This window comes from Musca domestica, unplaced genomic scaffold, assembly GCF_030504385.1.
Source record: "Musca domestica strain aabys unplaced genomic scaffold, Musca_domestica.polishedcontigs.V.1.1 20, whole genome shotgun sequence".
Lineage (NCBI taxonomy): Eukaryota > Metazoa > Arthropoda > Insecta > Diptera > Muscidae > Musca > Musca domestica.
In genome coordinates this window covers 10,340,367-10,356,720 of record NW_026712250.1, presented here as the reverse complement: position 1 = coordinate 10,356,720, position 16,354 = coordinate 10,340,367, and the positions used below count along the sequence as shown (strand labels likewise).

Sequence of the window (16,354 nt, the reverse complement as noted above, 5' to 3'; positions counted from 1 at the left end):
TGGAATTGACAATTGGACATTTCAGGGAATATTTTTGCAAATTGGAAATTATTTTTCAAGACATTTCTGGGAATTCCTTGAAATTTCAAGTTTCTGTGGAATTGACATTTTAAGGAATATTTTTTTATCAAAAAATTGTAATTTGGATATGATTTTTAAAGAAATTTCTGGGACACCAGTCGTTGTAGAACTGATAATTTGACATTTCAAGGATTTTATTTATATTCGGTGACAAACTATTATCGCAACTGTAAATCTTTCCTTAAAAATTTCCACTTGATTATCCTGAAGAATATCATAACCTATAAATAGGTCAGGTGACAAAAATTTAGAGAATTTCCAGATTGCAGGATTCCTCCAGATATATTTTTCAGTTCATAGTGAACATTTATTTTGAAAGCGACAGGCTAAAAAAAAAATGCCCATTAAGTGAGTCTCTCTTTGGGCGCCATCCATTACAAACCCATAGTTCTTAGAAAACAATAATCCTGGCAAACAACAGGCTTAACAAAAATTCTCATTAGATAAGTCCATTTACATTAAGTGGATCTTGATGTTGGGCGCCAACCATTATAAATCCAATTATCTGAACAAGAGTTTGAAATTAACAAAAAAAAAAAAAAAGACATGAAACATCTTTCCAGAATGGAAGGAAGTTTTTAAAAATGGTGATATTTTGGATTTGAAAATTTGTCTGATATTATAACATATATTTTATAAGGAACGCTATTCAATTTGATTATAGTCCTCCATATATGTTTCTCAGAGCATAGTGAACAATTATCCTAAAAGCGGAGGGCTAAACAGAAATTCCCATTGATTGAGTCCTACGTTGGGTGAGATCCTTTACAAACCCATTGTGCATAGCGAACAATTGTCCTGGAAGGCGAAACAAAAGTTACATTAAGTGAATCCTACGTTGGGCGCCATCCATTACATACCCATAACAATTATTAGAGAACAATTATCCTGGAAGCAACAGGCTGAACAAAATAGCCATTAAGGAAGTCCCACGTTGGGCGCCATCAATAATAGGCCTATAGTGCATAATGAACAAGTGTCGTTGAATCGATATGCTACACAAGAGTTCACATTGAGTGAGTCCGTTTAGATTAAGCCGAGCTCCACATTGGGCGCCATCTGTTTCAACCCCATTCATCTTATTTAAGAGGAGTTTGTAATTAACCAAATGAAAAATCCGAAAAACATCTTCCTTGAATACTGTTCTTACCGACTGATATTTTACACTAGATATTCGAATTGAGTCCCACATTGGGCGCCATCTTTTATGACTCCACTCAGCCAATCAAATATGAATTTAAACTCTACAAAATAGCAACGCCTCAAAACACGGTTCTTATTTCGGATTTATAATCATTTTGGTTATTCAAAACTTTGATCCTTTGTGGGGGAGGTACCATAAGAAATGGTCCGATCTGTACCATTTTTATAACAGATCTTGTGTTGATGAAAATTTTGAGATGTACCAAGTGAAACGAATAGAATGTTAATTTTGCGTTTTATGAGCTTAATGGATATACAAAATTTCGACCTTTTGTAGGGGAGGTACTAGATGAGGTGGACCTATATATTCCATCTTTACAGAAGATCTCTCCTTAGTAGAATTAATGGGATGTGTAAAATATAAAGAGAACCGAATGCTTATTTCGGATTTTATATTCGTTTTGGTTATTCAAAATTTTGACCCTTTGTGGGGGAAGTACCAGAAGAAACGGTCTGAATCTTACCAACTTTATAACAATTCTTGTGTTAATGAAAATATTGTGATGTACCAAGTCGGATGTAAATTTCGTGTTTTATGAACTTCATGAATATTCAAAATTTCTGTAGGGGAGTACCAGAAGGTAGATCCTGTGTTGATAGAAATATTCAGATGTGCCAAGTCTATATGGAATCGGGTGTTAATTTCGTGTTTTATGAGCTTTACGAATATTCAAAATTTTGACCCTTTGTGGGGGAGGTATCAGAAGGAGTGGACTGATATATCCCATCTTCATAGCAGATCTTGTGTTTGTAGTAATAATGGGATTTGTGAAATATGAAGAGAACCGGAAGCTTATTTCTGATTTTATAATAGTTTTGGTTATTCATAACTTTGACCCTTTGTGGGTTGAGGTACCAGAAGGAATGGTCCGATCCTTATAATAGATCTTGTGTTGATAGAAGTATTGTGATGTGCCAAGTCTGAATGGAATCGGATGTTAATTTTGTGTTTTATGAGCTTCGTGGGTATTCAAAATATTGTGGGGGAGGTAAAAGTAGTAGTGGACCGATATATCCCATCTTCATACCAGCCCTTGGGTTAATAAAAATATTGTGATGTGTGTAATTTGAAGACAATTGGACATTTATATCACATTCTATAAGAGTTATAATTATTCAAAATATTTATCCTTTGTGGGGGAGGTACTTGATGACGTAGCATTTATGCAACTATTAGGATTTGCAAAGTTGAAGCAAAATCGGATTATCCTTTCTATTTCTGTGCAGTATACAAATGTCCTGAAGCGGAATTGGACCAAAGAGGATAGGATCTAAAATCTAATTATTTCGATGAAGCAAGTTTTGACGGTATCAAATACATACCCTCTTGATCAGCATAAAATTCTATGTCGATTTAGCCATGTCTGTGGAAATCACTCTAGCTTCCGAATGAAATAAAGTAGGTTGATAAAATTTTACTCAAATGTATATTAGTCTGCAGGACTTTTGGTATTGAAAGAGAATCTTCGCTGGGCGATGCCAAGCCCTCATCCAGGGAAAAGCCAATATTCAGCGACTTAAACTCGCTGGTGTTGACAAACTCACGCATACCCAGACCGCCGCCCATTTCCTCATCTAAAATTGAAATTAGAAAAAATTAACCTCTTCTGAAGTATACTTCCCCCACCTCCTCCACTTACCCGCCACAAACGACACATGAATCGTACGCATGAATTTCACTCCACGCTCCTTGAGCTTACGCAACGCCCCCAAATACTGCATGCCAACACATTTCATATCTTGAGCACCGCGGGCAAAAATCCTTCCCTCCTCGTCCATTTCGGCACCGAATGGTGCATGTTTCCAACTTTCAGGGAACACAGGCACCACATCCATATGGGAGTTCAGTAATATGGCTGGTAGGTTTGGGTCCGTGCCAGACAATGACGATACCACAATGGGATTATCTTTGTTCACAGGGTAGAAGACACGCAGGGGCATGCCAAGTGTTTCGGACTGCTTTCGCAGGAAGTCCACACATGGTGCTGGAACGGAAAAATATTTTTTTTATTTTTTTTGAAAAATTCTTTAATAAAAACACGTTTGTGGTTCTGATAGACCTCTAGAAATAATTCTTTAAAAAATCCACGTTTGTGGCTCTGATAGACTTTTAGAAAAATTCTTTAAAAAATCCACGTTTAAGGGACTGATAGTACTCTAGAAAAAATCTTTAAAAAATCCACGTTAGTGGCTCTGATAGTCCTCTAGAAAATTTCTATAAAAAATCCACGTTAGTGGCTCTGATAGACTTTTAGAAAAAATCTTTAAAAAATCCACATTTGAGGCACTGATACTACTCTAGAAAAAATCTTTAAAAAATCCACGTTAGTGGCTCTAATAGTCCTCTAGAAAATTTCTATAAAAAATCCACGTTTGTGGCTTTGATAGACTTTTAGAAAAATTCTTTAAAAAATCCACGTTTGACGCACTGATAGTCCTCTAAAAACATTATTTAAAAAATCCACGGTAGTGGCTCTGATGGTCCTCTAAAAAAAATCTTTACAAAAAGCACGTTTGTGGCTCTGATAGACTTTTAGGAAAATTCTTTACAAAAAGCACGTTTGTGGCTCTGATAGACTTTTAGAAAAATTCTTTAAAAAATCCACGTTAGAGGCACTGATAATCCTCTAGAAATTTTTTTTAAAAATCCACGTTAGTGGCTCTGATGGTCCTCTAGAAAAATTCTTTAAAAAATCCACGTTTGTGGCTTCTGATGGTCCTCTAGAAAAAAATTTAAAAAAATTTATTAAAAAATGTTTAAATCTATATAGGTCCACGATATCGTATATCCCCCATATAACGGTACCTCCCGATATTCGGTATTTTGATGATTTTAGCGACATTATTCACCGGAATTGTTTCAAATTTGGTATTTGAAGTTCGTAATAGATAGTACAGCCTATGTGCAGGTTCCTAGTCCTATATTTGGTATTTTGATGATGCAGGACCACGTCGTTTTTAAGATTTTAAAAGAATTTTTAACGGATTTCTATTTATTTATTTATTTATTTTTTTTTTTTTTTTGGAAAATTATCAAATTCGTACCAAATGACGGAGGGTATTTAAAGTTCGGTCAGGCCAAACTTACAGTTTTTTTACTTGTTTTTTTTTTAAATTATTTTTTTTTTAATTTATTTTTTTTTAATTTGTTTAGTAACCAGCTCTCATTTGAGATGAGATATGCTGCCCGTTTTTTTTTTTTTTTTTTTTTTTTTTTTTTGAAGAGAAAAAGCTAAAATTCTATCTTTGTTTGCTTGGGTTTCGTTTTTTGCATTTTGAAAACTGCGCAGGTGTAAAACGTAGAAAAGTGGTAATTTTAACATAAACCCCATCAGCTGTACTCCGAGCCAGCTGGTGAATGAAATTTTTGAAACAAAAATAAGGCAACAAAGGGAAATCAATAATCCAACCTTGAACTTATTGACAAAAGGCGAACCCTTTTAGATTAATTAGAAAAAATTGCATTTGCAAAAAAAAAAAAAAAACCAAAACGTGATGATGGTGATGGTGGTGGTGATTGTCTGGTTTGCTGATATTTTTGTCTGTCTCGGTGATGGATGAGTGAAAACCAAGGGGTTACTCACACCCCCTTTTTGTTCGAAATGTCTACATTATTCGACAATCGATGTTGCAACAATCATAGTTTCTCTATCTTCCACATTTTTGTTTTTGTATTTGTTATTTTTTTTTCCTTTGAAACATAATCCCTTTTTTGTTGCTGGGCAGAACGGAGTTCAAATAAAGTTCAAACAATTCATTGTAATGATATTGCCCCAAGGGCTGGTATTTGCTGATTATTCATTAGATATTAGAGGCGAACTCAAAATTGGAAATGAATTTTTGTGAATTGGGAAATTTTTGCAAAGATTGGGTGAATTTACAGGGTGAGATAAAAAAAAAACTGCAACCAAGTTAAACGCCATAATTTTTAAATTTTTTTTAAATTTTTTTTTGAATGAAAGCAAAAAATATCGGAAATAACATCAAATTTTAGAATAAGTTTCGATTTGTTTGAATTGGTCACCTTTGGCACGAATTATGGCCTTCAAACGGCCAATGAAACCGTCACACGCAGCCCGAATGCTGCTCTGCGGTAATTTGCCCCATTCCCGGCGAAACGCTTGCTTGAGGTGATCGACACTTTGGTATTTTTTCAATGCCAACCTTGCTTTCCAAAATACTCCAGACACAATGGTCCAATGGATTGGTATCCGGAGATTTTGGTGGCCATTGTGTGCGCTAGAAATGAAGTGGGGAACCTCATTTTGTAACCATTCTAGGGTGGCTGAATGCTGAGTGCGAAGCTGCTGAGTCCTGTTGGAATGTCCAAGGTCTGCGGCCAAAATGTTTGCGTGCCCATGGCTTTAATACACCCTCCAGAATATTTTTTGGCGATAATATTCGGCATTTATTCTGATGCCACGGTCGATTAATACGAGCGGAGAGCGGCACACAGCCCACAGCCCACGGCCTTTATTCTGATGCCACGGTCGATTAATACGAGCGGAGAGCGGCACACAGCCCACAGCCCACGGCCCACACCATCACCATGGCCGGCGCTTGAGTTCTGGTGGCCAACCGAAGGTGCACATTTTTACCTGACCTGACCTCTTTGGCAGGTAAACACGATTATTTTGTTTGTTTTCAAACTGCTGGACAACGAATGTTTTCTCTGATCGGAGCTCATCGGAGAAAACCAAATTCGATAGTTCACCACTTTCGGCCAAGCGAAGCAACTCTTTAGCTCTTTTGAGTCTATTTTCTTTCTCTTTCTGCGGTGTAAGTTCTGGCACTTTTTGGAATTTCAATGGCTTTACCCCGAGCTCATTTATCAATATTTGCCGAATGGAATATTGCGATATGTTCAGCTCACGAGCCATTTTTCGGCCACTGCGACACGGGTTTCGATCATGTCGCGTCGCTTTACTTTTCGAACCATTTCTGCTGATGTTGATGTTTTCTTCCGTCCACTTCCTTGACTTCGTCGGGCTACGCTACCAGTATCACCAGGTAACGAGCGATGGTACGAGACACAAAAGACTTATTCACATTTAAATGCTGGAGTGCTCTAACGTTAGCCACTTGTGGTTCTCGCGCCAAATATAAAGAAATCACACTATCCCGCTTGAATTCCGAACAGGAATAACTTTTTTGTCTGGAAAATTCTCACCAAAATGCTTTTGTAAACAAAATAATGAGCTGTCACTGGAATAATTTTTACAGCTGTCGGACAAGTGGCTTGGAAATGATAGCAGTCCGTGAAGTTGGTTGCAGATTTTTCATCTCACCCTATACTTTGGGATATATATTTTGGACTCTCATTTTAAGATCTTTTTCGAATTTTTGGGGGTTTAAGAAAATATTCGGTCCCAGAAAACGCTTCTAGATTTAATCACACATTTTCGTAGACTTTCGAATTATTCCTATTGGCGGTTAGGTAGAACTGAGACGGTTTCGAGACAAATCCGGTTCTTCATCCCGGATTTCTAGATAAAAAAAGGTTAGCCGGGACCGTCCGTCCACGAGTGGCTTGAAAATGATAGCAGTCTGTGAAGTTGGTAGCAGATTTTTCATCTCGCCCTATAAGTCGGCCCACTCTAATGTTGCATTGTTGAGTTTTTGGACTAGAAGGAAATATTTTTAGCCAAATGAAAGCCAAACCTATTGATGTGGGATTTTGAAAATTCAAGCAAATTTGTGGTGGTGAGTTTGAAGAGATTTGTGCAAAAAAAAAATTTAATCGATTGTCATGCATGACCTGCATATTTTGGGTATTAAGTCTGCAGAAAATGGATTGGAATATAGGTATTTACATGGATTTAAAAAAAGGATTATCCAAAAGATTTCCATTTAATTTTTAAAATTTCAAAAAAAAAAAAAAACAGTAAAGAAAGTCTTAAAGTCGGGAGGGGCCCACTTTATGATTTCCTACACCACTTTGCTAATTTAGTAGAGCTGCGCACAACAATTAAAAAATGTTATGGAAGAATTCAATCATACACGCTATGATTATAATTATAATTTAAAATTCAAAGGACTAAATATGCCGAAGCATTTAAATTCGGACTTGTATTGCCCATTTGGTGCACAAATAATTTGAAATCGGATAAATATATGTATAGGAGCTACATCCAAATCTGAGCCGATCTCGATAAAATTTGGCTCAGATATTTCTGAGCTATATTTGATATATTTCCCTGAATATCGTTGTTACGGAGTGCATATTACGGCTGTGGGTAACAAATATAACAAATCGGATAAACAGTATATATGGCAGCTATAGCTATATCTGAAACGATCTTCACCAAATTTGACATACTAGCTTCTAGACTCAATTTGGTTGTATGTGCCAAATTCCATCGCATTTGGGCAAATATTAGACGTTTGGTGCACAATCAAAGGTAAATCGGACGAAGTTATATATGGGGGCTATATCCGATCTCGATAAAATTTGGCAAAGATATTTCTGAGCTGCATTTGATATATTTCCTCAAATATTGTTGTTACAGAGTGCATATTGCGGCTGCGGAGGACAAAAATAAAAAATCGGATGAACAATATATATGGGAGCTATAGCTATATCTGAACCGATCTTCACCAAATTTGGCGTACTAGCTTCTAAACTCAATTCGGTCGTAAGTGCCAAATTTCATCCAATTTGGGCAAATATTAGACCTTTGGTGCACCTTTCAAAGATAAATCGGACGAAGTTATATATGGGAGCTATATACAAATCTGCACCGATCTCGATAAAATTTAGCAAAGGTATTTCTGAGCTGTATTTGATATATTCCCCCAAATATTGTTGTTACAGAGTGCATATTCCGGCTGCGGAGGACAAAAATAACAAATCGGATGAACAGTATATATGGGAGCTATAGCTATATCTGAACCGATCTTCACCAAATTTGACATACTAGCTTCTAGACTTAATTCGGTCGTAAGTGCCAAATTCCATCCAATTTGGGCAAATATTAGACGTTTGGTGCACAATCGAAAGTAAATCGGACGAAGTTATATATGGGAGCTATATCCAAATCCGAACCGATCTCGATAAAATTTGGCAAAGATATTTCTGAGCTGTATTTGATATATTTTTTTTGAACATTGTTGTTACGGATTGCATATTACTGCTGCGGAGGACAAAAATAACAAATCTGATGAACAGTATATATGGGAGCTATAGCTATATCTGAACCGATCTTCACTAAATTTGACATACTAGCTTCTAGGCTTAATTAGGTCGTAGGTGACAAATTTCATCCAATTTGGGCAAAAATTAGACGTTTGGTGCACCTTTCAAAGGTAAATCGGACGAAGTTATATGGGATCTATATCCAAATCTGAACCGATCTCGATAAAATTTAGCAGAGGTATTTCTGAGCTGCATCTGATATATTTCCCCAAATATTGTTGTTACAGAGTGCATATTACGGCTGCGGAGGAAAAAAATAACAAATCGGATGATATATATATATATGGGAGCTATAGGTATATCTGAACCGATTTCGATCAAATTTGGCATACTTATTTTTAGGCCTAATTTGGTTGTATGTGCAAAATTCCATACTATTCGGACTGATATTACACGTTTGGTGCACAATAAAAGGCAAATCGGACGAAGATATATATGGGAGCTATATCTGAATTTTGACCGATTATCTCCAATTTCAATAGGGTTCGTCCTTGATTTGTGCAAAATTTCATCTGGATAGGGCAATAAATGCCAACTGTACTTTGTTTACAAAAATACATGGACAGAGGGACTGACGGACGGACATGCATAAATCGACTCAGAATGTGATTCTATGCAGATCATCAAAAGGAACTATGGGTCTATCTCGTTTCCTTTTTCCTGTTACAAACAAATGCCCAACGACATAATACACTGACCACCTTGTGGTGTAGGGTATAAAAATACAAAATTTGTAAAAAAACAGTCATTCCTTGCCACATAACCCCCCACCCTACCCATTCACCCCCTCTGTATGTCGGCATATCATTACAACTTAACCAAATATTTGTATTAATGCTAACTAAAAGAACATGACCACATAATTTCCCCCCAAACCCTCATTCCCCTTTGCCATTATTAACTAGCCCGGAGCATATTCTTCTTTTCCCCCCACTCCCCCCTCTCCCACCTCTCCCCTTCTCCCCCAGGAAGATCATCTAATAATTGAAATGGATTAATAAGTAACGCTTCCTTTATGAGCCATGCTTAGGCAGAGGACAAACAATTCGACATTAAAAGAAAATGAGCACATGTGAATTCGTGGCACATACTTCCTCTCCCCCTCCCTCCCCATAATACATATGTTCCCGCAGCATCTGTGAGAAAAAAGAATCAAAAGACACGTGTCACGCCTTAAAGGTCCATACAGGAACTCACCATAATTCCATAGACGAAGGCAGCGAGGAGCACGTCCAAGGATGTAATTAAAAGTCAAACTAAAGAATTGACTAGAAGTTAAATCAAATACTAGAGTTACATAATATAATCACTTAACTTGGTCTGATGACAAGGGCCATTAGGGGTGGGGGGGAGGGAGGAGAAGGGTGGCTGAAAAAGTTCCTGGCGGAAAAAGAACAATATTTTCTTGTTAGTATTTAATAATGAAAATCAGGAGGAAGTATAAAATTCATTATCCGAAAGGGCTGGAATTCTGATACTTGTCAGGGTGAGATGAAAAAACTGCAGCCAACTTCAGACTGCCGTCATTTCTAAGCCACTCGTCCGACAGCTGTTAAAATTATTCCAATGATAGCTCATTATATTGTTCACAAGCGTCCAAAAGAATTTTGGTGAGAAATTTCCCGAAAAAAAGTTATTCGTGTTCGGAATTCAAGCGGGATAGTGTGATTTCTTTATATTTGTCTGGACAACCACAAGTGGCTATCGTTAGAACACTCCAGCATTTAAATGTGAATAAATCTTTTGTGTCACATATCATCGCTCGTTACCGTGATACTGGTATTCTGGAGAGTGTATTGAAGCCTTGGGCACGCAAACATTTTGGCCGCAGACCTTGGACATTCCAACAGGACTCAAGGTTCCTCGCTTCATTTCCAGCGCACTATGGCCACCAAAATCTCCGGATACCAATCCGTTGGACTATTGTGTCTGGAGTATTTTGGAAAGCAAGGTTGGCACTAAAACAGACCAAAGTGTCGATCACCTCAAGCAAGCGCTTCGTCGGAAATGGGTTAAAATACCGTAGAGCAACATTCGGGCAGCGTGTGACGGTTTCATTGGCCATAATTCGTGCCAAAGGTGCCCAATTCGAACAAATCCAAACTTATTCTAAAATTTGATGCTATTCCCGACATTTTTTGCTTTCATTCAATAAAATTTAAAAAAAAAAATGTAAAAATTATGGCGTTTAACTTTGTTACAGTTTTTATACCCTCCACTATAGCATGGAGGATACATAAAGTTTGTCATTCCGTTTGTAACACCTCGAAATATATATTTTAGACCCCACAAAGTATATATATTCTTGATCAGCATAAAATTCTATGTCGATTTATCAATGTCCGTCTGTGGAAATCACTCTAGCTTCCGAACGAAATTAAGAAGGTTGATAAAATTTTACTCAAATGTGAACTATGTCTGCAGGACTTTGGTGTTGAAAATGGGCCATGTAGATCTACGTCTTCGTATAGCCCCCATATAACGATATCTCGCGATATGCGATATTTTGGTGATTCTAGCGACATTTTTTACCGGAATTGTTTCAAAATTATTATTTAAAGTTCGTAATAGATGCTACGGCTTAAGACAGAAAATGGGCAATGTAGGTCCACGTCTTCGTATAGCCCCCATGTAACGGTACCCCCCCCCCCCCCCCCCCCCCCCATATTCGGCATTTTGATCATTTTAGCGACATTATTTACCGGAATTGTTTCAATTTTGGTACTTGCAGTTCGTAAAGGATGCTACAGCCTATCACAGAAAATTGTCCATGCAGGTCCACGTCTTCGTATAGCTCCCATATTACGGTTCCACCCGATATTCGGTATTTTGATGATTTTAACGACACTATTCCGGGAATTGTTTCAAATTTGGTATTTGAAGTTCGAAATGGATACTACAGCCTAAGGCAGAAAATAATCTGTGTAGGTCGACGTCTTCGTATAGCCCCCATATTACGGTTCCACCCGATATTCGGTATTTTGATGATATTAGCGACTTTATTCACCGGAAATGTTCGTAATGTATAGTACATCCTAAGAGAGGAAATTGTCTGCGCAGGTCCACATCTTCGTATAGCCCCCATATAACGGTATCCCCACAATATTCGGTATTTTGATGATTTCACTATTCACCTATTTTTTTTTTAAGTTTCACATTTGAATATTGTAATGACTTATGACAAAAGTTACCTATGCAGGTCCATGTCGTCGTATAGCTATATTCGGTATTTTTAATATTTTAACAGAATTGTTAATGGATTTTATTGTTTTGAGAATTGCCAAAGTCCTTCCAAATAGTGGAGGGTATTCAAAGTTCGGCCCGGCCGAACTTATAGCTTTTTTACTTGTTTTATCTCACGCCGATGTGATATTGTTATTGTTGTTGTTATTACACTTTGACACGATTCTTTAGCATATCTTGTACATATATCTAGTTTTGTAGAAGCTAATAATTTTTTAATTATTTTTATTTTTTTTTTTGGAAATGAAGCCTGTTTACTGATTTTGAGAGATTATTTTTTTTGGATGCATTATTCCGGCTACTGAGTTTTCTGCAGCGAAATCCGGGTTAATGGGTATTTCCAACCTTACCGACAATAGTTATAATTCGAAAGTCTATGAAAATACCTATCTAACAAGTGTTCAAATCTACAAGGGTTTTTATGGGTCCGGATATTTTTTTTTAACCTCCAAAAAGTCGAAGTCCAAAATATATATGCCAAAGTATGGCTGACACTCTAATCTCCACGAAATGGCATCATATATATCCCAATGATGTGAGTCTTTGAAGACATACAACCTGTGTAAGAATTCTGCACCAGTTTGTACTTTTCGTACCCTTAAGGCACGAAATTCCACTCCAGACTTTTTTAATGACTCTCATACCAAACTTCTACCAAATTTCTAAATTCAGACAATTTACCTGGTCCTCGATAGGCCAGTTGGTAAGTCCTATATCCTTGTAAATCTTCCTTTTCTTCTCCTTAAGTATCCTTCAAACTGGGTGTCAACGAGTTAACCGTTTTTAACCATTTAATGAAAACAATCGACTTTTCATGGTAATTTTCACACTTCTTCCACAAAAAAAAAAAACTGGAAGGACCAAGTAAATAAATCCTTTAATGATAACCAAATGCCCCCAAGGACTCATTATGGTTGGTGTACATTAACAATGAGCAACAGCAACAACAACAACCAAAACAATAAGCCTTTTGATAATTTCATATTATTTTAAATGTTCTGCAATAGCCCTTTTCGTTTAAAGGATTTTACGCCTTTTTATGTTTTCCGCTGACCATGTTGGTCCTTTTTTTATTATCCTTTGCAGGATTGCTGCTTTGCTTAATTATTTGCATAGTTCAGAGTACTTAGAGGGATGATTGAGTTGTCGGCATATTATTGTGAGTATCATGACTGGTCATGTCATGTCCTTTTTATGTCCTGGTTTAATCCTTATATATTTTTTTTACTAAGCTGGACATTAGTGGTTGATTTTGTTGCCTTTTTGGGATTTATATTCATTTGAGTTTCAAATGTTAACAGGACTTTCCACAATTCCCCCTGTTGCTGTTGTGAGGGCAGAGAGAGAGAGAGAGAGTGTGTGTGTGTGTATTTGTAATTAGCTTAATGCTGGCCTCTTTGCAATTAACATATTTTATTAGAATATTTATTTATTTTTTTTCACTCGCTCCTGAATTCATGCCTAAAGTTATTCCGCTTCGTCTAATTTCAACTATTGTCCGAATCGGAAACAAAAATCCATGGCCTTTTCTTTTTATCTCAAATTCTATCGATTCCACGATGCCCTCAGGGAGATCAAAGTCGTTCTCCGGTCGAATGCATCTTCTGCCAGTGGTTTGATTAGCCAGCCACTGATGAAAAGAGTCAAATTAATGAGTGCCGAATGCGGGGTGGTGGTAGCTGCTGGTCTCACTGGGCTTCTGCGTATGCTTCATTAGAATATGGTTCATTCGTTCGTTCATTAAAGCTATTCAGTTCTATATTTGTTATATTGTTGTAATTATTGTTGTTGTTGTACCACATATTAACCTCTTGATGAAATACAAGCAATTCATTTGTGTATTCCATATGGAATACACTGCCACTCATCAACCTGACACATGTCATAACAATGTCCTGATGTGTGTGTGTGTGTGTGTGTGTGTGTGTGTGTGTGTTAATAAATGTAACATTGCACCTTGCCGGATTCAGGGTGGGAGGAAGGTCAGGAAGTTTTTGCTTTGATTAGGTTGGATTGCAAAGGAAGTTTTCTCGGTCTGATGACCTCGAAATATATTTTTATGTGAACAAAAGAGAATGAGAGAGAGAGAGAGAGAGAGGAGGGATTTTTGGAAATTTACACATTAAGGGGGTACGAAATGTACTAAAACGTACAAAAATCGCACAAAAGTGTCAGAGATACAAATGCTTAACATTTTTGGACGGGGGTCATTCTTGAATGAATTTATTCGTGATTTTTTTGGAAAAAAAGGTACAAACCTTGAGAGAGAGGGAGGAAGGAGTTTTGGGAATTCACACATTAAATGGGTACAAAATGTACTAAATTGTACAAAAATCGTACAAAAGTGTCAGAGATACAAATGCTTAAAATTTTGGAAGAGGGTCATTTTTGAACGAATTAATTCGTGATTTTGGGGAAAAAAGATACAAACCTTGAATGTACCAAAAGTACAAAAAAAGGTCCAAAATAGTACTAGATTTTTGAAATTTTTCGATGAAACTCAGCTTTGGAAACAAAAAATACAAAATCGTACAATACGCAAAGGAGCTCAAATGTTGACATTGTGCTTCAGTAGAAAAACAAGCAAAAAGGCAGCTAAGTTCGGCCGGACCGAACTTTTAATACCCTCCACCATTTCGAAGGAAAAAAAATACGAAAACTACCACTTAAATGAAAACCGTTATATGGAGACTATACGCAGACGTGGACCTGCATACGAAATTGTATGTCATAGGCTGTAATGCCCACTACGACCTTCAAATACGAAATTTGAAATAATTCCGGTAAATAATGTCGCTAAAATCGCCAAATTACCGAAAATAGGGAGGTGCCATTATATGGAAGCTATAGGAAGATCTAGATCTGCATACATCTGCATTTTTTGCCACAGCTTACAGTAGCTATTAGGATCTTTCAGTACGAAATTTGAAACGATTCCGGTGAATAATGTTGCTAAAATCATCAAAATACCGAATATCCGGGGGTACAGTTATATGGGGGCTATACAAAGGTCTAGATCTGCATACAACATTTTTTTTTTGCCACAGCTTACAGTAGCTATTAGGATCTTTCAGTACGAAATTTTAAACGATTCCGGTGAATAATGTTGCTGAAATCATCAAAATACCGAATATCGGGAGGTACCGTTATATGGGGGCTATACGAAGACTTGGACCTGCATACAAAAATTGTTGTCATAGGCTGTAGTACCCATTACGAACTTCAAATACCAAATTTGAAATATTTCCGGTGAATAATGAAGCTTAATTCACCAAAATACCAAAAATATGGAGGTACCATTATATGGGGGCTATACCAAAACGTGGACATAACCCGCTTTCAATACCAAAAGTCCTGCAGACATGATACACATTTGAGTAAAATGTTATCAACCTACTTCATTTCGTTCGGAAGCTAGAGTTAATTTCACAGACGGATAGGCGGACAGACGGACAGACAGACGGATGGACGGACTGACGGTGTGACAGGACTAAATCGGAAACCAGAAATTTTACCCTGATCAAGAATGTTATGTTATATTGTGTCTTAAAATATTATTTCTTTGAGTTAAATACGGAATGACGAACTTAATATACCATCCATACTAGGTATGGTGGAGGGTATCATACGACATGTTCCTAAGACTACTTTTCTAAGGATCACTTGTTTGAAAATATATTTTCTACAAATATTTCATTATAAAATTTAAAAACTTGGATAAAAAAATATTTTTTTCCGAAGACCTCAAATGTTTTTCAAAGGATCAAAAATTCCACAAACTTGGATTTTTTTATAAATATTTTTTCCAGAATTCAAAAGGACCAACAAAGGCAAAAAGTGCAGTTAAGATATTTCTTCCCTATTATAATATCCCATTTCATACTTATCCAAATAAACACCCTTGTTATAAATTTTCCTTCAAACTCCTGCCACGTTCCAGGCTGTCTCCTAAAATCCCATAAAACTATCTAAAACATTAATGAACTATGAAATATATCACTTTTTTCAGAAACAATATCACGAAATTAGTTGTCCCCTTTTGGCATAAAACCGAATATGGATATGCTCTTATTATCCTTCACATCAAGGATATTCATACATATCCCCATTTCCCCGTACATAATTAATATGCATTCCTTCATTTACATAAAATTCCAATTACAATTCGGAATTTTATTACGTTTTATGTTTTCATGGTTTTTGGAATGGATGGCAGAAGGGAAGCAAGGACAGACAGACAAACGAACGGACGACCTTTTCACTCAACACTTTATCAGTTCGCATTTTCCTTACAATCTTACCCTCCTTGTTAAGCGGCGTCCTCATATCCCTTTCGCCATGTCCTTAACCATTGTTACGGGGCAAAAATAGTTTTGGCGTCCGCCAGCCATGATTTTGTCTTGTGGCAATGGTTTCATTAGGAAAAAAGGTTTTCAGTTTTATTTTCCGATTACATTTCGATTGGTATTTTGTTTCTTATTTGTTTTTTTTTTCTTTTTTGTCCTGTGTGTTTGTATGTAAATCTGGGGCCCTTTTTGATTTGTTTCTCAAGGTTGAGTTGCATCAAATTTCATTACTTACCACCAATTAAAAGGGGGAGAACTAAGTCTTGGGCGTAATTCTTGCCTTTCA

At 36.7% G+C, this 16,354-nt stretch overlaps 1 protein-coding gene across 1 annotated transcript; it reads right to left on the bottom strand.

Annotated features, from left to right (window-relative positions):
• Positions 1-520: 520 nt before the first annotated feature.
• LOC131802356 (aminoacylase-1-like) lies at positions 521-16,048 on the bottom strand. The gene is made up of 4 exons (XM_059122536.1): positions 16,024-16,048; positions 2,925-3,269; positions 2,729-2,859; positions 521-586 (listed from the first exon to the last, which is right to left on the bottom strand). The coding sequence occupies exons 1-4, from the start codon at positions 16,046-16,048 to the stop codon at positions 521-523; spliced, it is 567 nt and encodes a 188-aa protein (XP_058978519.1).
• Positions 16,049-16,354: the final 306 nt, after the last annotated feature.

Coding starts and splice junctions, on each gene's coding strand:
- LOC131802356 (XM_059122536.1), bottom strand. CDS start 16,048: ATGAGGACGCCGCTTAACAAGGAGG. Junction 2,860..2,924: donor TCATGTGTCGTTTGTGGCGG/GTAAGTGGAGGA, acceptor TTTCAATTTTAG/ATGAGGAAATGGGCGGCGGT. Junction 587..2,728: donor ATTCTCTTTCAATACCAAAA/GTCCTGCAGACT, acceptor ACTCTTGTTCAG/ATAATTGGATTTATAATGGT.